General features: G+C 42.0%; 1 protein-coding gene across 1 annotated transcript; it reads right to left on the bottom strand.

Moving 5' to 3' along the window:
* Window positions 1–11,133: 11,133 nt before the first annotated feature.
* ADAMTS1 (ADAM metallopeptidase with thrombospondin type 1 motif 1) lies at window positions 11,134–20,238 on the bottom strand. The gene is made up of 9 exons (XM_030880960.2): window positions 19,148–20,238; window positions 17,162–17,508; window positions 16,677–16,809; window positions 16,123–16,290; window positions 15,398–15,684; window positions 14,988–15,174; window positions 14,723–14,898; window positions 13,283–13,458; window positions 11,134–13,112 (listed from the first exon to the last, which is right to left on the bottom strand). The coding sequence occupies exons 1-9, from the start codon at window positions 19,794–19,796 to the stop codon at window positions 12,413–12,415; spliced, it is 2,823 nt and encodes a 940-aa protein (XP_030736820.1). The 5' UTR covers window positions 19,797–20,238; the 3' UTR covers window positions 11,134–12,412.
* Between the last annotated feature and the right edge of the window lie 2,023 nt (window positions 20,239–22,261).

Raw genomic sequence — 22,261 nt, 5'->3', positions numbered from 1 at the left:
TTATCCCTGTCCTGCTCCTAAGTTCTTCATAACCTTTTTTTTTTTTTTTAGATTCCATATATATGTGTTAGCATACGGTACTTGTTTTTATCTTCTGACTTACTTCACTCTGCATGACAGACTCTAGGTCCATCCACCTCACTATAAATAACACAATTTCATTTCTTTTTATGTCTGAGTAATATTCCATTGTATATATGTGCCACATCTTCTTTATCCATTCATCTGTCGATGGACACTTAGGTTGCTTCCATGTCCTGGCTACTGTAAACAGAGCTGCAATGAACATTGAGGTACATGACTCTTTTTGAATTATGGTTTTCTCAGGGTATATGCCCAGTAGTGGGATTGCTCGGTCGTATGGTAGTTCTATTTTTAGTTTTTTTAAGGAACCTCCATACTGTTCCTCATAGTGGCTATATCAATTTACATTCCCACCAACAGTGCAAGAGGGTTCCCGTTTCTCCACATCCTCTCCAGCATTTACTGTTTGTGGATTTTTTGATGATGGCCATTCTGACTGGTGTGAGGTGATACCTCACTGTAGTTTTGATTTGCCTTTCTCTAATGATTAGTGATGTTGAGCATCCTTTCATGTGTTTGTTGGTAATCTGTATGTCTTCTTTGCAAAAATGTCTATTTAGGTCTTCTGCCCGTTTTTGGATTGGGTTGTTTATCTATTTGATATGGAGGTACATGAGCTGCTTGTAAATTTTGGAGATTAATCCTCTGTCAGTTGCTTCATTTGCAAATAATTTCTGCCATTCTGAGGGTTGTCTTTTCATCTTGTTTATGGTTTCCTTTGCTGTGCAAAAACTTTTAAGTTTCATTCGTGTACACTATATTCTTAACGAGCGCTGTTTTTCTTAAAGATGTGCTGTTAGAATACAATGGCCTGTTCCTGCTCCATAAAACCTTTGGGGTTGACAGTTTGATTCTTCAGCAGAGTCGCTGTCAAAATATGACTTAAAAGTAAGCATTTGTTTTAACAGTATTAGTTTCCTTTCTCCTCTGGGTTCTGAATATGAATAAGTGTAATATCCAGCAACCTGAAGACAGACTTTATTATTATTGAGGCTCTGTAATTAACAAACTTTCACGTTTTGATTGTATCTTTTTTGTGGTTATTGATAATTTAAGTCAGATACGTTAGAAAGAATTAATGGTATGTTACTTTTCTCCCCTGAAGTCCCACCACTATGGATGGCAAAATCCCTCAGAGAAATAAATGTTCAGTTCTCTAATTCTGGACTCTCAACAATGCCTTTATTTTTCTTTTGTAAAATTATATGTTTTGCCTTCTTCCCATCATGCTTAGAACTGAGTATTACTGTGTTGCAATTGTCCCTGCAATTTTTAGTGTAGCCCAGTTTTTTGACTGTTTACAACTCTATGGGATCAAAAGCTTTTCCATGTGTTCAGCTTTGTTTACAGTTTAATCTTTTAATGTTTCACATGCATATGGTTCTTAAAGAAAAAAAATACAATACTGTTATGAGTTTTGGTAGAAAAGCCAATGGCTTTTGTCTTAAGAAAGGAAAAAGGGAGCATAGACTCAAAAATAAACAGGATATTCTGTGATTTCTTTAGCAATCTTGCATAGTTGTGTCTTCAATTCAGAGTTCCAACCTAAAGTTGCACTGAAGGTCCATACAAGGAAATTCTATTATCACTACTGCTTTCTTATAGGATATTAAAAATGTAGAGTATTAGAATATTAGTGCTAGTGTAAGAGCATTTTAATTAGAAAAGCACAGGATTTAACTAATACCCAACTTCTGAAAGAAATTGTCCTAGTGCCACGGAGAACACTCCAGAATACCTTGTACTTTGATAACTAGATATCACCTCTGTGATCTGTAGCAGCAAAGGACCTTGCCCATAGACTTGGAGATCTAGCTTTTCAGATTGCGTGTCCTTATTGTTTGTGTGTCCTTATTGTTTGAGATAGAGGCCTCCAGCCAACTTCCATTTATTCAGAATTTGTTTATCTAGCTGATGGATGGTCCATGTCCCTGCTCGTCTTCCCTTTCCCCTCAAGGTTCCTTTGGAATGAGTCCCGTTTTTATCATTACCTCTGGCATGCTCTGAGAAGTTGGGAGATGAAAGCCAAGACTGACAATTCTACTCTTGTTAACAACTTTGGTGAAAATTTTGAAGGTGAAAGGTTCTGGAACATTCAGAACTGAGTAAATCAACTTGAAATAAGTGAAAAACGAGAACAATATTATAAAGGCCCTTACTTCTGGCAGCTGCTCAGCCCCTCTGTTTGTTATTTGGTCAGCTTCTCTGCTTTTATGCAAGATGCAGCAGGGAACTGGTAAACCCTTAGCTCTCTTTAAAGAAGAAAAATGGAGAGAAACTCTGTACTCAACTAATCTAATACATCTGGTGAAGAGCTTCAGCTAGAAATCAGAGATCTTTGATCCTTGCCTATTGATCTAATCTTTCAGCTGAACTCCCTCATCTGCAACTTCAAGGTTGCCAAATGTGACCTTTATCTGGGCCGACCATTGTGTTCCTGCTTCACCAATGGTCCTGTCTCCCTCAGCTTGAGGAACTGAGAAATCCCTGAGTGTCTTCATATTAATTCCTTTCTCTTTACTCAGCTTTTCTTTCAAATATACCAAAAAAAAAAAAATATATATATATATATATATGCTTTACATATGTATATATATACATTATATATTTAAAATCCTTTGGTATGTACTTCATTAGCCATAATAATTTTTTTTAATCCTTAATATTGAATTCTGAATATATGCAATATATGCATTTTCACTCTCTCTGCTTAGTTTACTTCTTGGTGCAAAATAGAAGTTCTAGGAGTCTATACTATAAAGTAGTAAAATTTTTATAGCCTATGATAATATTTAAATCAGGCCTTTGTAGAAAAAGTGAAAAATTCACAGCCTTTTATAACAGAAAACTCATTTAATTGTTCTATGTTTTATAGCACTGCAAATAAAAAGAATGCCTTTCTCCCCCACTCCCCAATTCCCTCCTTCCGTCTTCTTTCCTTCCTTCCTTCCTTTCTTTCTTTCCTTGCTTCTTTCTGTTACAGATTTGCTCTTGTGTTCCGTATCAAGCTGTTTTAAGGAGTGCTTCTGTGTTAAGTGTGGGTACTTTACATACATGTATTCTCTGTCCCCCCAAACATGTGGAAGAGTAGAAAAGGACACTAATGTAAGTCATATCTTAAATTATTTCAAGTACTGACATTGATTTGTAAGTCGGATAAAAGAACTACAACTTCTCTTCAGTTTTTCGGTTTTTCTATTTTACTTTACACAGAAGCAGAGAACAAAGTATAATGAGTCTCTATCCATCACTCAGCTTTAATGATTATCATCATTTTCCTGACTTAGTTTCTTCTATCCCCACCTTTTCTATTTTTGCTTGAAAATTTTAAATTCCAGATGTATCATTTTACTTCAGTACCTAGCTTGACTTTTAGAAAAGAGACAACCTTAGAAATATCTACCCTGGTTATGAGGTGACAGTACCTTTTTACTGATGTGCTGTTCAAGGAAATAAACACCACTGCACTCATAGACCATTATTCCATCCTAACATGTTACTATGTTAGTGCTTATTAGACATTCTCTCCTTCTTACTTAAAGGAAAAGCATTTCTCTGCCCCTCTGGCAGTTTCCATAAGGAAAATGAGAGCAACTGAAAAGGACAGTTGATTTTAAAAAGTAATTTTCACAAAACTTCCGTAATAAAGAGGAATAACATTGTCACACCTTGGCTTTATTCTTTATACATTTATCTACCAGGAAGATCGTAGTTTATTGTTTTGCTCTTCGTTTTGGTGAGTCCTTTTGTTTCATAGATAGTCTCAAAATACTGAGAATGTCAGTGTGGAGCTTGGGTCCAGCCTTTCCTCAGTGCTGACATTTGGCTACTTTTGCACCCTAGACAGCTATGAATTACAGGACTTAATAATGCAATGAACCTCACATATGTAGATACACAATCTCTGTGGCTTTTATGCCTGATAGGAATTTATGAGTTTGATTCTCCTGGCTCTCCTCTGGTCGCTAGGTACACACTTTAAAAAAATAAAATAAAGTGTCAATAACTCTAGATTCTTAAAGATTTACTGTTCATTTATACTTTTCACTGAGAATAGGGACAGAGAGGTAGAAAAATATAAAATGTTGGAAAATTCAGATTTGAATTTGAAATATGATTTTAGTACTTTTAGTGATAGTATATATATATATACATATATACACATATATATACATATATACACACATATATATATATACATATATCCTCGGAAAATAATTTGTATAAATTAGAATATGAAGTTGCTTAGTAATCAACAGACCAATTTATCCATCTTGACTTCTGTCTCCATGCTTGGAAAGGCCATCATCATACAAACACCAACAAAACTGACTTTCTTTTATGATACGGTGCTGCAAAAGTGCTTCAGCTTTTTAAAGTGTTCTTACTGGGGACAAATTAAACAAAAACAGAAGCTGTTTATAATTTCTGGAAATTTCTGGTTAGGAAGAATTCACCCAGTGAAAACCACTCTAATTAGGATTTTCCTACCCTTTAAAAGTCATTTTTTTCTGATTATAAAAATGATATGGTTGTTTTTTTGGTAAAAATTTGGAAAATACATAAACGTACAAAGAAGAAAATAAAAATAGCCAGGTAGGTTATTTTTGTGTATATACATTGTTAAGTGTGAGTGTGTGTGTATGTGTGTGTACAACTTGGTAGCATAATATGGCATAATGCTTAAGAGTGTAGAGGCTACAGGCTCTCAAGTTTGGATGTCTGGATTGGAATCCTTGCTGAGCTGCTTGCTAACTGTCCTACCTCAACCAAGCAGTTCAATTTCTCTTTGCCAAGTTTCCTTACCTATAAAGTAGGAATAATGATAATACCTACATCATAGTTGGGGTGGGGGTTGAGTATTAATTGAATTATCATGAAAAATACACAGTGAACTTCCAGGACTGTTGGTCCTCATTATCACTAATCTGAGATTCAAGTTTTGCTTGTTATTAAATTTTTTGGCCACACTGTGCAGCGACACATGGGATCTTAGTTCCCTAACCAGGGATTGAACCCGTGCCCCCTGCAGTGGAAGCCTGGAGTCCTAATCACTGTACCTCCAGGGAATTCCCTGAGATTCAAGTTTTGTTATGTCATAAGTAGTCGTCAGTGTACTTCTTTTGTGGCTGCATTCAGATTTATGTAACATTTATACATAAATCTTTGTGAACTTTCTGGATTATTTATTTAGCATGGATTCTTAGGGGTAGAACTATCTATATGCAATAGTTTGACTACTTTTAAGGGTTATTCATTAAATAAATATAACATTTGCACACACACAGTTCTAAACGCTGGGAAAATAATATCGAGCAAAACAAATGCAGAGCTAAAAAGAGTATATGATTTCTGTGAAAAGTGACAAGACAAGAAAGTGCAGGGTGTTTTAAGAGCTAATCTAGCCTGAGGGATTTAGGAAGGGTTTCCCTGGAAAAGTGACATTTACTTTGAGATCTAAAGGATGACCAGCGGTTAATTGGGTGGCCATTTGGAATCCTGGAGTGAAACCAATGACCTCTGGGAAAGCTCTGAGGGAAGCTTGGTTGTCTTTTGTGTTTCATGAAAATACTCTTTTTTTTCTCACATTTTTTAGAAGACTCTTCTGAAACACAGAAGTTTGAAGTTTTTACGCCAATCAAAGCAATTCATTTATGCGTGTGTGTGTCTTGGTTGTTTAATACCTTTCATTATTTCTGTGTTCAGAGTTCCTCTCCCATTCAGAGATCAGATAAATATTTCTCTATATTTGCTAATCAGGGTTGCATTTAAATCTTTTAACTTTTTGTATATCTGGAATTTAAGTTTATAAATGATCTGAAAGAAAGGTCTAAAATTTTTTTTTTCCAAGTAAATTTCTAGTTTTTAATTTAAGGCTCTGCTTGGAATGATTAATTTTTACTCACAGACTTATGTTGCTACCTTCATTATATTCTAATATTTTGTAGTTATGATTACTAAGGTTTATTTGTGAGCTATATTTCTCACATATAAATATACTTGTCAATAATTCTACAAGTACTGCTTTTTTTTTCATTGTAATTTTACGGTGCATTTTCAAATCCAGTTGAACAGGTATCTTACATTACACTGTGTTTTTCAGTTGTGTTTCCCTTTATTTTATCTTCACCAAATTTATTTCTTCAGAACTTTAGAATTATGTTATCAAGTTCCAAAAATTTATGAATGGCTAATGATTGGAATTTCATCAAATCTACTACTTATTTTTGGACAAAATAGAAGGTTTATGACTTACTGTAAAAGAAATTTGCATGTCTCTTGCTTTACTCAAGTCTTTTTTTATGTCTTTGTAAAGTTTTACCTTTTTTTAATTTTCTTACATTTTTGGTCTTCCTTGACCTAGAGAGAGGTTTTAAAGACAAATAGAATAATCCTTACATGTTGATAATTCTTTGTATTTTTAACAATTTAAGATTGATATATAGATGTTCTATTATCAGGGACACATATTTCTTATTGTAGATTCTACCTTTTTTTTTAGATTCTACCTTTAATCCACAAGATATGTTAATTTTTATTTTGCTTAGTGCTTTTCCATCTTAAATACATTTTTGGCTGATTTCATATTCTATTCCTACTTTTTTACTACTCTTTGCCTGATAAATCTTTGGACTTCTTTGAAGAAATGTCATTTTGATTTAGTTAGTTCCCTTTTATTTATCATGTCAATGGATTTTATTTTTAAACACATCCTGAAGATATTTGTCTTTTAATAGGAAAGTTTAAACAATGTGTTGTCATGATAATGTGGTTGGAATTCTGTTACCTTATTATTTGCTTTCCATTCTTTTATTTATGAGTTATATTTTGCACACATCCTCTCTCTATGAAGAGACATTTTTTGGGTTTTTGTTTTTAAGAAATATCATTCATCTATACTTACGCTATTACCAAGTTCAAGAATAGATGATGTCCTTTAATAACTCCTAACATAAGAAATTTCTATTTTACTCTTATGATTTTGTCAATATGACATACGGTTTTAGACTTGAATTATTTTTATGAAAATATTTTACATTATATATCTTCTCTTTAACTACTATTCTACATTTCCAGTTAATTTTGAAACCATAATTTCAACAATTACTTATATTTACCTATAGGTTTAACTGGTTTCAATACTTACGAAAAATCCTGTATTTTTAATTTACGTTGGTCTTTAAGTAGAGTGTAGTATGCATCAATGTTGCACAGAACACTCTTTTCCCACCAAAAAACAGAAAAGCAAAAAAAACCCAGACTCATTCATGACATTTTTTCCCCCATTCACATCTATATCCATCTGCAAATATCAAAGTCCTGAACTGCAGAATTTGACCTCCTTCACCTCCTCTATGGCTATCACCCTAGTTCAGACCATTATTATCGTTCATTGCAATTATTGCAATAGTTTCCTATCTGGCTCCTGTCTGGTCTCCTTCCAGTTTAAAATGTTAAGTCAGACCATGTTTCTCCTTTGCTCTGTTCCTTCCACTGGCTCCTCGTCTCACTCAGAACAAAACCCAAATATACTTCCTACTTTTGCTGAGCAAGCTCTCTGCCCTTCACTGGCCTCTTCCCTTTCCCCCTCTCCTTAGTGCTCCAGCCACACTGACCTCTTGCTGTCCCCTCCAAGAAGTTGAGCTTACTCCCACCTGTGCAGACCCATGTCTATTGTAATCTCATCCCTTGGAGAGCTGTCCCCTTGTGTCCCTCTGTTTTTCTCCCAAAGATCTCATTGAAAAAGCCTTCCTGTATTATTCTACATAAAATTGCCCTCAATCTCCTTCTGACCCCAGCAAGTACATGGTTTATAACTCCTTTTAAGAGATGTAGAACATAGAACAATAGTAACCCTAAAGGAAAAGAAATTAAGATAGCTAACAGAATATGCTAAATTACAAATGGCTGTTTGTAATTATACAAACTTACCCTAAAACAAGGGCAATGTGATTAATAGAAGGGGCTGTAAGGAAAAGTTCAGGCTTTTGAATTATGAATACGAGAGCAAACTGAACACAGACCACATTAGGAACTTCCAAGAGGCAGACCAAATGGAGACAACTGGCATGAGTGGAGATTCTGCATAGTTCTGTATGCCTCTGTGCCACGCCATGTTCATGACTTAGCATATTTTCTGTTCCGCTGCTCTTAAGAGAAGGCACTAAACATTTATTGGCTGGGAAAACTTGTTGATGAACCAAAGCATCTTCTACATTGTACTGTTTCCATTCTGCCAGTGTCCTATGAACTCATTCATGTCACAGAAGTATGCGTATGACATAACACACGACACTTCTATACTGGAGTAGCTTTGGTCCATTTCTTTGGTAGGTCTAGCACACCCAACCTTTATATTAACGTTTTTGTTTTTCTTTTTTTTTGGAAAACCAACGAGATTAGCAAATTGTAGCTGTTATCTGTTGTTCCTAAGTTACCTTAAGATCTACAGAACCCTCTTCTGGAAGACAAATTAAACAAAAGCGAAAGTTGGAAACGATTTTTGCTGATTTTTGTGTGAAAGCTCTGATGCAAAAATTGTGCTTGCATGGTGTTTATTGAAATACTAGAGAAAGAAAGTGCCTGCAGAATGTTCTGAAAATTAGATGTTTGAATGAGTCCTCAATATCACGCCAGCTCATCATTTGTACCTGCAACAGAAGTGAGCACAAAATCTTTCCTCTTTTAAGCACGTCAAGCTCACAGAACCGGATGTGTATTTTAAGCTAAACTCTCTTTGCTGCCAAAATAGAGTATTTTAAACAGATCCATTGATTGATAAAAGGGAAATCTCCCCAGCAGATGGCTGAAGAAAATAATGTGGCAACTTAGAAAGTTGTTTGGCATTACCTTGAGCTGAGAATAAAGAGAGTAGTGGAAAATCTTTCTGCTATTTTTATCACTTTGTGTCCAAGGAGAATTTCATTCTCCTTGCTTACTACATCAAATCAATGTAAGCCTTTGAAAAGGAAAAAACTCATCAGAGAATTAGGCAAGATCTGAAAATGACTTCTTTTTATTATGAGTTATCATTCTAGGTACATTTATCTCATTTTATCAAATAACTTATAGAGTAATTGAGGAGAAGGGCCTTTTGTGTGTGCGTGTGTGTGTGTGTGTGTGTGTGTGTGTCCTCCATGTCACTTACTATGGGGATTTGTACCTTAATAATGTGGCCAAACAAATAATTGTGGGAGAGGTTATTGGTGCAAAGAGCATGTTAGGGCACTGAATTGCATGACCAAATTCTATGTTTAACTGAGTTATATGGGACCATTGCCCATGGTGTGAGATTTGACTTTCATCTTTCAGTCTGGTGGCCAATAGGTAGGAAAAAACTTAACCATAGACTAACATGCCTTTCCTCTCTTCTGCCCCACTTTCTGCTCCATGCACCTGGCTCCTGAATATCTTAAATTCAACTGCTCAGGGGAAGAACACTGAGTAATTCTGAGGGCAAATTAGAATTATCGTTGGAATCTGAAATTAGCATATTATATAGAACTACTTGAGAAAGGAGGGTGAAAACAAGGATGAAAATATAAAGTTGGAAATGTCTGTGGTTAACCACATAATCCGAGTCTTCTAGCAAATAAGCTATTTCCTGAGAGAAATGTAGTTACTTTGGAAGCAGTCTGAACTTCTAAAGTCACTGATGTACCATTACTATTTAAAATAGAGTGACTTACAAAAGGCTACTGAGAGGGTGGCCTGGGTGCTCCAAGGTTTCTCCAAAACACCCCATGTATTCCTGAAGAGCACATGAAATATTTGGAGGGCTTGGCTCACCAAGCATGTCTATCCCAAATGTAATTTATGAGGCATTGTTTTCTACTTATTAGCTTAAATACTTTCAAAAAACTTTACTTACGTGATATAATTGAAGAAGAGACATGAATTCAAAATGTATCCAGAATCCCATCTTTTTCCATTTTATATGTTATACATCAGAGGTTGGCAAACTATGACCACAGAACAAATTTGGCCCACTGTTTCATAAATAAAGTTTTATTAGAACACCACCATGCCCATTCATCTCTGTATTGTCTATTGCTGTTTTCATGCTACAACAGCACTGTTCAGTAGTTGTGACAGAGATAGTATGACCCACAAAACCTATTTACTATTTGGCTCTTTACAGAAAAATTTGGCCAACCACTGGTGTATATTATTACATCAGTAACAAACCTATCTATCACCAAAGATATAATAGATTTCTTTCTTTGTAGCAATCACATACCCCAAGGATACATAAAATAATTTCATTAGAATGAAATCATACTTCCAAAGAATTGAAGAAAATATTCTCTCTTCAAATTCAATATCTGTTCCATCGACAGATGAATGGATAAAGATGTGGCTCATATATACAATGGAATATTACTCAGTCATAAAAAGAAACAAAACTGAGTTATTTGTAGTGAGGTGAATGGACCTAGAGTCTGTCATACAGAGTGAAGTAAGTCAGAAAGAGAAAAACAAATACCCTATGCTAACACATATATATGGAATCTAAAAAAAAAAAAAATGGTTATGAAGAACCTAGGGCCTAGACGGGAATAAAGACACAGACCTACTAGAGAATGGACTTGAGGATATGAGGAGGGGGTAGGGTAAGCTGGGACAAAATGAGAGAGTGGCATGGCCATATACACACTACCAAATGTAAAATAGCTAGCTAGTGGGAAGCAGCCGCATAGCACAGGGAGATCAGCTCAGTGCTTTGTGACCACTTAGAGGGGTGGGATAGGGAGGGTGGGAGGGAGACGCAAGAGGGAGGAGATATGGGGATATATGTATATGTATAGCTGATTCACTTTGTTATAAAGCAGCAATTAACACATTATTGTAAAGCAATTATACTTCAATAAAGATGTTTTTTAAAAAAATGTATGCAATGAAACATTTTTATCAGTGTTAAAAAAGTAATAAACCAGACATTTTTTAAACAAAACAAACAAAAGTTCAACATCTGAGTTTCAGATTTCCTACCCAGGAATTAATTCCCATTAAAAAAAATAGACACATGTTCAAAAAGTGTCCTTTTATTATTTCCTAGTAACATATATTGTATAAATACTCTATTTTTATATGACCTTTTACAAAAGCGATATAACTTAAAAGTTTTATCATTAGAAAGAAATGTATAAAAATAAATATGTTATTATAGGCATTTATTACAAACTATAGTCCTTCTTAGAAGGAACACACAGACCAATACTTATAAAGTACATAGAATTTATAGTAACATATTTTACTATATACATATGGAAAAAAGTCATTTTCTTTCATAGTAGAAGAGCTGAACAGACATTCACCAGGATATGACTGTTGGACCAGCTGCTGGGGATGGACCCGCTACCCCTCAGTAGCCTCCCCACCGTGAGATGTGTGATCTCAATGTCCCCAAACACTGGGGACCCTGTTGTACACACCCCATTCTTGTTCTGGCATTACATTCTTTTTGTGTGATCTTACTGACTTTCTTCAGACACAAACTGTTTTTTGGTTTTTTTTCCACATCCACATTCCTTAAGTAGGCTTACCTCAGGAGGAAAAAATGTAGGAGGTACCCAGATCAACGGGCCTCCCCTAGCTTTTACCAGCATCTGATACATCACTGCTTTTCTTCCCCTTGTAGACTTAATGCTGTTTTTACAAATACATGGAATTGTTTCTTCGTCAAAATGAATTCACAAATAAAGACACAATAACGGCACAAGAAAGGAAAGATGGAGTCATTTGAGTCACTGGATGTTGCTAAGCATTTCTCATGCTGGACTGAATTCTTAACTCTCAGCAGAAGAGATGGCATAAACATTCTCTGAAACCACAGCAGTTAGGAACAGTGATGGTCAAAGATCTTATGTGTATTCCTTTCTCCCTCCATAGGTAGTGAGGTAAAGTAAGCCACATCTTAAACCAAAAACCTCATCTTCCTCCTGCTTTTCATTTCCCAACCTCCATGATACAAAGCATTTCATCAGTACCAGGAAACAGGGATTGTAGTATTTCTCACACTTACTTTGACAAATGTTTCTATTTTTGTAAAAACTTGTCACAGACTTAACAAAAGAAATAATAATGCCCTGGGGCTTTCTCATGCTATATTATTGGTCAGCTATTAATGATCCTCATAAACTACCCTATCAATTTTGTAACTGGCAGGAAATTCTGATGATCTAAGTTCTTTTCTACCTACCTGTACCTCCCAACTCATCGGCACACCTCATTGATCACCGGCAAGGTGCACTGGATTCCTCCAGCCTTCTTGATTTCAGTGCATCAGCCCTTCCCCACTGCCCTTTTCCCTCAACACCGCCCCTGCTTAACTGCATTCTGCCATTGTGCAAAAGTCTATGTAATGTTTAGGTTTCTTTAAAGGATCGCAGCTCTCATGAGATAACACACCCCCATCATGGGACAGACACTGCAAGGTTCTCTTTCTGTAACCCTTCCCGCAAGTCTTGGAACATGGCGACCAATCCCCCAGCTGCCAGAGGGGACAAGGCAGGTCCGCACAAGGTCTGGTGCTGGCTGGCTTCACTTCTTTTGCACACTCTGAAGCGGGCTGCCCGTTGAGGTCTCGGCACTCCACCAGCCTTCTCTGCACACCCTGTCCACATGACTTGGAACATTCGCTCCACTCTTCAATGACCCATTCGGAGAAAGTAGGGATGGCGTTGAAAGATTCCTTCTTCTTCTTCACGAAATAGGTGTATTTAATTTTCGGTCGAAGGGCATTGCCCACTGTCAGGACTTGGATGGTTAAGGGCTCCTTGAGAGGGCTAAAGCTTCTAATTCTTTCCAACGCTGCAGAGGAGCCACTGTATCTCAAGACACTACCTTTGTACGTGATGTCTTGCTCTAAAGTGGACAAGGTGAAGTCGCCATTCAGGATATATGTGCCATCGGCAGCTTTGATGGCAAGGTAGCTTCCATTATTTCTGGATCCCCTCTGATTCCGTTGTTTCACTTCAATGTTTGTGGCTCCGGTTGGAATTGTGACGATATCGTGGTAGCCAGGTCTGCAGATAAGGAAAACAGATATAAAAATCTCTCATTCACCAGCTAATCATATAATCAATACTTAGCTTAAAACACCAGGTAATCATTTAAGAATGTAATTTTTACCAGAACTGTAAAAAGTTACATTGAAATGATAAGACCTTCAGGATTATGGCATTTTAACACTTACTTTGCACTAGTAACTGATCCTGATATTTTCTTGCATGTAGATCCATTTCCTCCACAAATGCCACATTTATCGAACTTCTTTTTGGAGTCTATGATGCGATCACAACCAGCTTTTACACACTGTCCTTGCACGCAGACAGAGGTGGAATCTGGGCTACAAGGAGTGCCATCTACCACCTGAAAAAGGAAGGGCACGTACCTGGTGTTACACATTAACAAGGGCAAGAGATGATGCTAGGATAGTTCTGAAAGTTTTCTTCGTTAACATTACATCTTTGCTTTCCTGACTAGCAAAATTACTTTATAACACGGCACACACTATCCTTCTCTTTGGCTTTTTTTTCCATCTGAAAACATTATAAATTTTTTGATTATTTGTATCCTATCTCACTTTTAGCTAAGGTCAACAAAAGCAGAGCTTTTTGTCAATTTGTTTACTGCTGTATCCCCAGTATCTAGAATACTAGCTGGCAATAACAGGTGCTGAATAAATCACTTGAATGTTGAATCTGCAACTGGAGACTGTTTTCATAGCCTACAGTGATAATGACACATGATAATTTCAACCAAATTCAATTCTATTTTCTACCTCAGAGCCAGATTTATCTCCTCAGCAAAACAATGCTTCCATTAGTTCAGTATATGTTCTCAAACACAAGAGTTCTCAATGCTCAGACTTTCATTTTAATAAGTCCATTTGCACATACTACTGCTAGTCACCCAGTAACAAGTACTTCGGGCCACACCTAAACTATTTTCCAAAACCACTGGATGGTTTCCATGTTAACACATAATTTACCTAACCATGTGTAAAGGGCTTTTCTTCGCATATAGGAGTAATAATAAACCATTGCAAGAATCATAAGCACTGGATTCAAGCTTCATTCATAGCCCAAAACAGCACCAAACTCAAAGCAAGCAGTTGCCAATGTATCTAGAAGCAAAGCAGTTCTAACTTGAAATTGAACACGTTAATATATAAATTAGGGTTTCCCTGGTGGCACAGTGGTTAAGAATCCGCCTGCCAATGGAGGGGACATGGGTTCGAGCCCTGGTCCAGGAAGATCCCACATGCCGTGGAGCAACTAAATTTGTGCGCCACAACTACTGAGCCTGCACTCTAGAGCCTGCGAGCCACAACTACTGAAGCTCTCGTGCCTAGAGTCCATGCTTCGCAACAAGAGAAGCCACTGCAATGAGAAACCCGTGCACCGCAACGAAGAGTAGCCCCTGCTCGCTGCAACTAGAGAAAGCCCGCGTGCAGCAACGAAGACCCAACGCAGCCATAAATAATAAATAAATAAATTAAAATCTCAGCTTTATATATATATATATATATATATATATATAAAAATTAAAGGAAGTACAACAGAGCTGGCATGAAAAGGGAGCAAACTAAGGCCTTGTTTCTTAGGCAAAAAGTCTGAAGAAAAGTTACTACCTTGGGCTGCAAAACGAAGAAGTAGCCAATGCCTTTGGCTTGACAGATGAGCTTGCACCTGTCCTTGGGTGAGACTCCTGCGTACTTGGGTGTCCACTCCACTGCGGGCCCGCTCCCAAAGGAAGCTTTGGAGAATTCATTGTGTGCCTCACACTGTTCCTCTCTAAAGGTTTTTCCTGGAAAGAGAAGGAGACGATGATGTTATCCGTTTCCGGCCTTCAACCACCCGTTTGCAGCGCATCCTTTTCACCTTCTCTCTACTCACCATTATTCTCTGGACAGTCCTCAATATTGCAGGACCTGTAGCGCACGCGCTTGCCCTCGCAGTACTTCCCTCCGTTCTTTGGGACTGGGTTGTCGCACTCCCTCATCGTATACTGAACTCCTCCGCCACACGTTCTTGAACAGTCTCCCCAGGGCCCCCACGGACCCCAGCTTCCGTGAACAGGAGTCTAAATGGAGACACAAATGATCAGCGTTAGAAACCTCTACAGAGACCTTTTCAGGAAATAGAAGAGAAAGACATGGGACAAAGAATCAATAATACGACTCTATCCTGTATCCCTGCGAGAGCCCACAGGTCGGGATGCTAACGTGGTATCTAACGTTTTAGCATCACTTGGTCTCTTTCAATTCTGAATCTTAAAGGAGCGTGTGTTGCAGTGGAAAACTCACATCAAAATGCTTCTTGTCAGTCTTGTTCACACACTTGCCGTTGACACACCATTTCCCTTCTCCACAGCTGGTGCCGTCGGCCCAGGGGAAGTGTTTGGTCTGGCACACCAGCAATCCGCCAGAGGTGCCTGTGCACCAGAGGGTCGTGCACGTGCTGGCCGCGTCCGGGCAGTGTTTGGACTCATCCCCAAATGTAAACTGGCACTGCCGGTTGGCATCGTACAAGGTCCCGGGGAGATCAGAGGGGAGCTGTATGGGGCTCTGGGGCTTGTCCATCAAACATTCGCCTGCAAGGAAAAATGCCAATGAATATTAAGAAATAGCAAATTAAAGCATGCAGGGGGTAGATCAGTTTCAGAAAATACTTACCAAAAGTGATAATATATAGCAAAGCAATTTGAAAGCTGAAGAGTTTGGGGGGAAAATGCCAGAGATATTTTAACTATCATTAAGGTATTATTCTTAATGGGATATTTCTGTATTAACAATGACAGGAAATCATTGTTCTGCTAAAAACTCAAGTTAATGTACTCTGGGAGCTACCTGACCAGAAGCACTATCTTTTACTGGAAATTAAGATCTAAAAATGCATGCGGTTGACAATGAAAGTCATTTTGAAGGAGGGAAAATAAAAAGAACAGAAAAGAAAGAAAGAGCTGCTTTCATTAGTACCCTACATGTGGATGGTTGGGTAACATATAGAAAGAGTAGCTGGAGCATCTTACCATGACCATTATCCAGAAATGATGTAATCATGTAAGCACTGCAAGGAGACCAGGGTTGGCTGCGGTCCAAATTGGAAAGCATTGACGCCATCATGTGGGAATCCCGGTTGACACCATTAACGCTGGCACATTGCTTTGCATCATCATGTGGCATGTTAAACACATGGCCTAAGAAGACATCCGAAACCCACATTAGAATACAGGTCATTTGCAGCATTTTTTTTCCCCAACAGGGATTCATTTGTCTCAAAGTGATATTTCTAGAGGAAGAAATGTGTTTTAGAGATAATCTATTTTAGAGACAATGTCTACTTTTCACAGGGTGTAAACAAACGTAAATTTCCAAATACGTCCATAGCTCCTACTACCTTACTTTGAATTCTAATAAAAATGACCATGTTGAGAAGAGTGGAAAAATATTTTCTGCAGTTTCTAGGGAGCTCTGGCACCTTAAAATAGCAATATAACCTGAAGACTCTGCCTCTTAAATTAATACATAGTTTATCATTTTGAATTCATGAATTGGGCTAACTCTCACTCTAAAACAGACTTACCTAATTCGTGGGCTGTGGTGAAGGCAGCTTGTAAGCCGTCATCCTCTATGACCGAGCAGCTTCTGCTGGGATCACATACAGTTCCAACATCTGCCATCCCAAGAGTATCACATGTCTGGGCGCCACACAGGTCCTACAAGGAGCAAAGGTATGTCCGTATTAACAGAGACAGAGCACGAACCTTGTGATCTCACTTTTTGGCAGGGTGTAACTTCACATGTGCTTTAGGGCATCTACATTCATTGTTGTTGAGTAGTTCTTTTAGGAGTACTTTGTGTGACTTTAAGATTTTCCCTAAGGCCATTCAAAAAAGACTGTGAAACTTGAGATATTAAAATATTAAAAGAAATAAGGAAGATTAATCATGCTAGCCAATTAAAAAATATAAGTGCCAAAATACTGGTAAAATGCCTTACATACATTTGCTTATTACAAAACTGATTCCCAAGAGAATACTCTCATCGTTGGCAATGTCTTCCTCTCACCTGTCTGGTGAAAAGAATCGCAGTGTCATAGTGCTCTGCATCCCGGTCACTGGGCGGGTTGTGCTGCTTTTGCCAGTTGCAGAAGTTCCGCAGAGTGAGGGCAGCGTTGGAAGTCACTTCTGGCCCCTTCTGTTCCTCATAGATGACCAGGATCTTCACTACCACCAGGCTAACTGAATTCCGAATGCTGGGGTGTTTGTATAACCGGGCCGCCACCGAGAACAAGGTAAGAAGGTAGTGCTTTAGCCCACTGCCGTGGAACTCTGCCATGGACTGGTCGGCCACAAGCATAGTTTCCACATAGCGGGGGCTGGACACAAATCGCTTCTTTCTTAGGCTTCTAGTTCCTGTAAAGACACAAGGAAGATAGTTTGTTCAGGGGCAGTCTAGCCAAGGATAGTTACCTTCCCAGAGTATATAAAGAAAGCCTAACCAGTCAAAGAAAACAATACAAAAATACACCCGGAGCAACAATAACAAAAATATTTGCATTTCTTTTCACTGAAAATGTTATTTTTAAAGTTTTCTCCTTTACTGTAAATAAAAAAAAGGCCATGTGCTCCTCTGAGGGGTGTCAGGCTTTTTTTTTTTTTTTTTTTTTTTTTAAACAGGATTTCTTTTGTCCTCTCTGAGATCACACAATCTGAAAAAGGCAGTGTGCGCAACCATTCTCCCCAGCTGTAGTAAAATCTTGGAGCAAGGGGGCAGGCAGAGCCCTGAGTCACTCTTTCACAGGCCAGGAATCAAATCCTGAATGAGATCATCGGGCTCCACGTGGAAGGCCCAGGGCAGGGCTGTGGCCTCTGCCGAGGGGCCGGGCCTGAAGAAATCTCAGCCTGCACTGCTCTGCTCGCTCGTTCCACGGGTCCCTGCGGTGCTCTGCTCTTGCCAAATCCGGGCACAAGGACCACCCAGTCTGCCAAGAAGCCGACTGCCCCACTCCCACCGCCCCAGGGAAATAAGTTCCTGCTTCGGACCACGGGGCCACGGCTGATTGTTTCGAAAAGAGCCCTCTGACTCCTGACTGAGACCCAGCCCCCAGGGAAGTTCTACGCTGGGCTCTGAGCACGTAACCGCTTCAAGGAGCGGACGTACAGGGGAGAAGAGGAAAATTTTACAAGCCACGTGAGAAAGTTCAAAAAAGAAACAAGGCACCCCAGTGAGTGACAGAATGAAAAGAACTAGACAGGAAGCACTGCACACAACAGAGAGAAACAGGGAAAGGCCGAGCAGGAAGGATCACCGGTGACTAACTTTCAACAGTGCTTCCGAGCAGAATTATGGCCGCGAGGGGGAGCGCAAAGTGGGAGGCTGGTGGGAGGCGCGGAGAGGCGGGGCGAGCTGGGCAGAGACCTCCCAAGCAGGTTCTGAAGAGGGGCCCCGCCACTGCCAGCCGGTCGGGGGTCAGACTCTTAAAGGGGGGAAGGGAACAGAGGCCAGCAGAACAGGAATCGTAGCGCAGCTGTCCAGGCTCGCGGGCTGCACATTCTGAGGTCACTATCCCTCCTTCGCCCTCCATCTCTGCCCTCCTCTGGGCTCAGGGTGCGCGAACAGGCAGCGGTTACAAAACTAAGCGCGAAGCTGCAACTCAACCAAAGGACACATGCATAATTGTTAAAAAGAAATTAACAAGGTGGAAATAAGTCGCACAAGCTCACATTCAACTAAAGTGGGAGGCATTGGGTTACCAGCTCTCCCTTCCGGATCGGAACGCTTCTCCTTAGCAGAAACACCATTGATAACGTCTGTCCTCTCTTGATCATTCATTATTAGGGCAAATGGAATTAACTGCTCCAGCAGGCTTTGGTTAGTTCACCAACCCAAATCTTAAGCCGCATTCCCTCCACACCACGTCTCCGTCCTGTCCGCAGACAGAGGCTCGCGTCTGCGAACAGGACTCTACCCTCAAGTCGCGCAGCACAGAGAAGGTAGGGAGAGGGAGATGAATGGAGAGACAAGTGGGAACCACTCTTCTGGGAATGATACCTGTTGGCTGTCCCATGCGTTGTGTCGCTCGGTCCCGCGGCGGCCCCTGCGCCGTGGCGTGCTCGTCCTCCGACCCCGCTCCCCCCGCGAGCTGCGTCTCGTCGTCCAGGACCCCGCACCTGGCGCCGCCGCCACCCCGCCGCCTCCGCCGCAAGAGATGGAACTGGGGCCGCGTCGGAGGCTCCTCCTCGGCTGCGGCGGCTGGCGCGGGCTGGATGAAGTACTCCTCGTCCTGCAGGTAGAAGGCGCCGCGCACGCCCTCGCAGAGGCTGAGTGCAGCGGCGGAGCTGGGGTCGCCGTTCACCGTGCCAGAGTAGAAGCAGTGCGCCAGGTCGCCAACGGGATCAGAACGCGACGCGTCGGGCCCGGGTCTGCGCCCCACCGTCTGGAGCGTGAAGCCGGGGGCCAGGAAGCCGCGGTCCGGCTGCAGCTCCAGCAGCAGCTGCCGGCCGAAGGCGTCCAGGCGGAGGTGCGTGGTCCTGTGTCCTGGGTCGCTCTCCGGTGCCAGCAGCACCAGCTCCTCGTCTTCCTCGGTGGGGCGCCCGCGCACGCCCGGCACGACCAGCAGCGCTGAGGCCGCGGCGAGCAGCAGCCGCAGCAGCACGGGCGCAGGCTGCGAGCCGCGAGACCGTCGCGCCGTGTTCCCCATGTCGCCTCCTGCTGTGCGCCTTCCGAACTCCGCGGGGACCGCTCGCGGCACCCGAGTCCCGGGAGGCACCGCGCGCCGCCGCGCACTGAGCGAAGGGGCTATTGTTCGGGTCTGGAGCGCAGAGCCTCGCTGGCCTGCCTCGGGATTGTTAAAATTAACAATTACTATGATTCTTGGAAAGTGCGCGCAGAGCCAGCCGCAGATGGGGCTCCCGGAGTCACTAGAGAGGAGGCGCTGCAGTTCTGCCGGCGCGCGGGAAGTTTTTCTTCTAGCGAAGAGCTGGAGGCACCGCGCAGCAGGCTCTGGTGGGGTGGCTGATGCGGAGACACGGAGCGCCCTGGGACGCCTCCGGGAGAGGGGCCTTGGGCCACACGAGGATCGGCGCCTGGAGCTCCCCGCTTCGGTCTCCGCCTCGGTCGCGGTGCACCTCGCTCTGCGCAGGGCTCTGTCCTCTCGGCCCTACTGCGCGCCCTGGCTATGCAAAGGCCCCAGGCTCTGAGCCGCTTTCCAGCGAGTGCAAGAACGGGGCAGCCCGGGCCGCCTTTTTATAGTCTTTAAAAATGTCTCCGCCCACCCCCCCTTACCCCCTTTCTCCTCCCTCTTGGCCGCCTTTCTATCCCCGGGACGCCGCCCCCTGAACTCAGTCGGAGCGAAACCGCGCTCTGCGCCGCGGGCCTGGGCGGGGGGGCGGCCTCCGCTCTGGCTCGGCGCCACTGGCTCGTCAGTCTTGGGGCGGAAGGCGCAGGAGAGGCGCTGTGAGCAGCACTTTGTACGTCTGGGGCTGCTGCTGGGAGAAGGTACTCCCTGCCACCGCGCTTTCCCCCCGCCGTCTTCCCGGACTACCGTCCCTTCCCGCCGTCCCTCTCTTGCGGGAGCGCAGTTCGCGCGTGGGGCTGCATTTTCCAGAAGGGACGGTCGGGGTGGAGAGCGGAGTCCTTTCTCGAAGATTTCCCTGCCGGGGTCTGTCCCTATGCCGGCCCCCTCTCTCACCGCATCCCACCCCCGCCAGCGCCCGCCTCTTCAATCTGGGAGATGAGCCAGGGCTCCCCTTTCTAGAAAAATAGCCCACTCCACCTCTCCATCTCCCTGGCCTGCCACAGGCCGGTTTGCTGCAGCGTGCTCTCTCTTCGCCCCAACTTTTCTCGGGAAAGCTCGATAGGGCCCGCGCGTCCCCTAGAAAGCGTGTCTGCGTGAGGAAGCCAGGAGACACATTCCAGGCCATTGACTTTAAAATGGGTTTAAATTTTAAACCTTCGCCCTTCCCCCTTCCACCATCATCTCCCCACCCCCCCGACCCCCTCCGGCCCCAGCCTTAAAGACTTCTCAGTGGGAACCCGGGTTCACACTTCCGGAATAGGTGATCTGGAACGCGCGGTTCAATTCCCCAGAGCCTAGGGAGGGAACTGCGCATTCTCTTCATTCGAGAAATAATCAACTCCCGCCCAGTTTGCCTCTTCCACCTACTAGCTGCAGGACGTAGGCCAGGTTTGGCACAAACGTCAAGGAACCCCACTTTTGCACCCAGGGAGCGGCGGCATCGATGGGACTAGAAAGTGTACAGTGGGGAAATTAAGCAGTCGGTTTCCTTCCCCGACCCCTCCCTCCTCTTCCCCGAGGAAGGGAAAAGGCTGCCTCTGCGTTAGGAAAGCGAGAAAAGTTGAACCTTTCCACCTAGATAGGTCCCTAAGCAAAAGCGGAGCAGCTCTTCCATCGAAAAAGAGGGAGGGGTTCAATGACACAGAGGAAGGAAATGTTTCATAACGTTTCCCCAGGCGGAAAACCACGGGGACAATGGTGAGAACGACCGCCCCAAACCCGGGGCAGACCCGTGTCCCTCACACTCGCGCGCTCCCACTTCCTCGCCCGGCCCTGTCTCCTGCCTCGCCGCTCCCGCCCCTCAGTTTTCACCAAGTTTGATCTCGTCCCTTTCATTACTCCTCCCCAGATCTTCCCAACTTCATTCTTTTCTAGCCAAAAGCGTCCCCTGCAAGTCCTCCAACGCGTCCTTCTTACAACTTTTGCTTTCAGAAAACCTCTCCAACTTCCTCTTTTCTCTCGGAGTTCTAGATCGCCTACTTGAAAAACAAAAACAAAATCTTTGCTTCCCACTCTTTAGGAAAGATCAAATCAGAAAGAATGGCACAGAGAAGCAAAGCGTTTAAAACAACCCCTGGTCCCCATACACTTAGGTGTGGATGCTTTCTTAAGCGTAATTGTCCTTTCCTAAGGTCATTGTAATAGATAAATGCTGAATGAGTAACCGAGAAATTACATATATTTTAACAGCAGGTTAAAGTAACTCAAAGACCAGTTTTTTTCTTTGCTCCTCCATTCTCCCACCATCTAACTATTTGACCCTGTTTCTGCCCACCCCCTTTCACCCAGTCTCTCACCCTATTCCATTATTCCTTCCAATTTAATATTGACATACACATTAATGAGTGGCCCCATTCATTTCTATACTG

The sequence above is a fragment of the Globicephala melas genome, chromosome 4 (genome assembly GCF_963455315.2).
Source record: "Globicephala melas chromosome 4, mGloMel1.2, whole genome shotgun sequence".
Taxonomy (NCBI): domain Eukaryota; kingdom Metazoa; phylum Chordata; class Mammalia; order Artiodactyla; family Delphinidae; genus Globicephala; species Globicephala melas.
The sequence above is the reverse complement of the archived record's forward strand: the minus strand, read 5'-3'. Positions and strand labels throughout refer to the sequence as shown.

Coding starts and splice junctions, on each gene's coding strand:
- ADAMTS1 (XM_030880960.2), bottom strand. CDS start 19,796: ATGGGGAACACGGCGCGACGGTCTCGCGGCTCGCAGCCTGCGCCCGTG. Junction 15,685..16,122: donor ATTTCTGGATAATGGTCATG/GTAAGATGCTCC, acceptor TTTTCCTTGCAG/GCGAATGTTTGATGGACAAG. Junction 13,459..14,722: donor TCTTCGTTTTGCAGCCCAAG/GTAGTAACTTTT, acceptor TTCCTTTTTCAG/GTGGTAGATGGCACTCCTTG.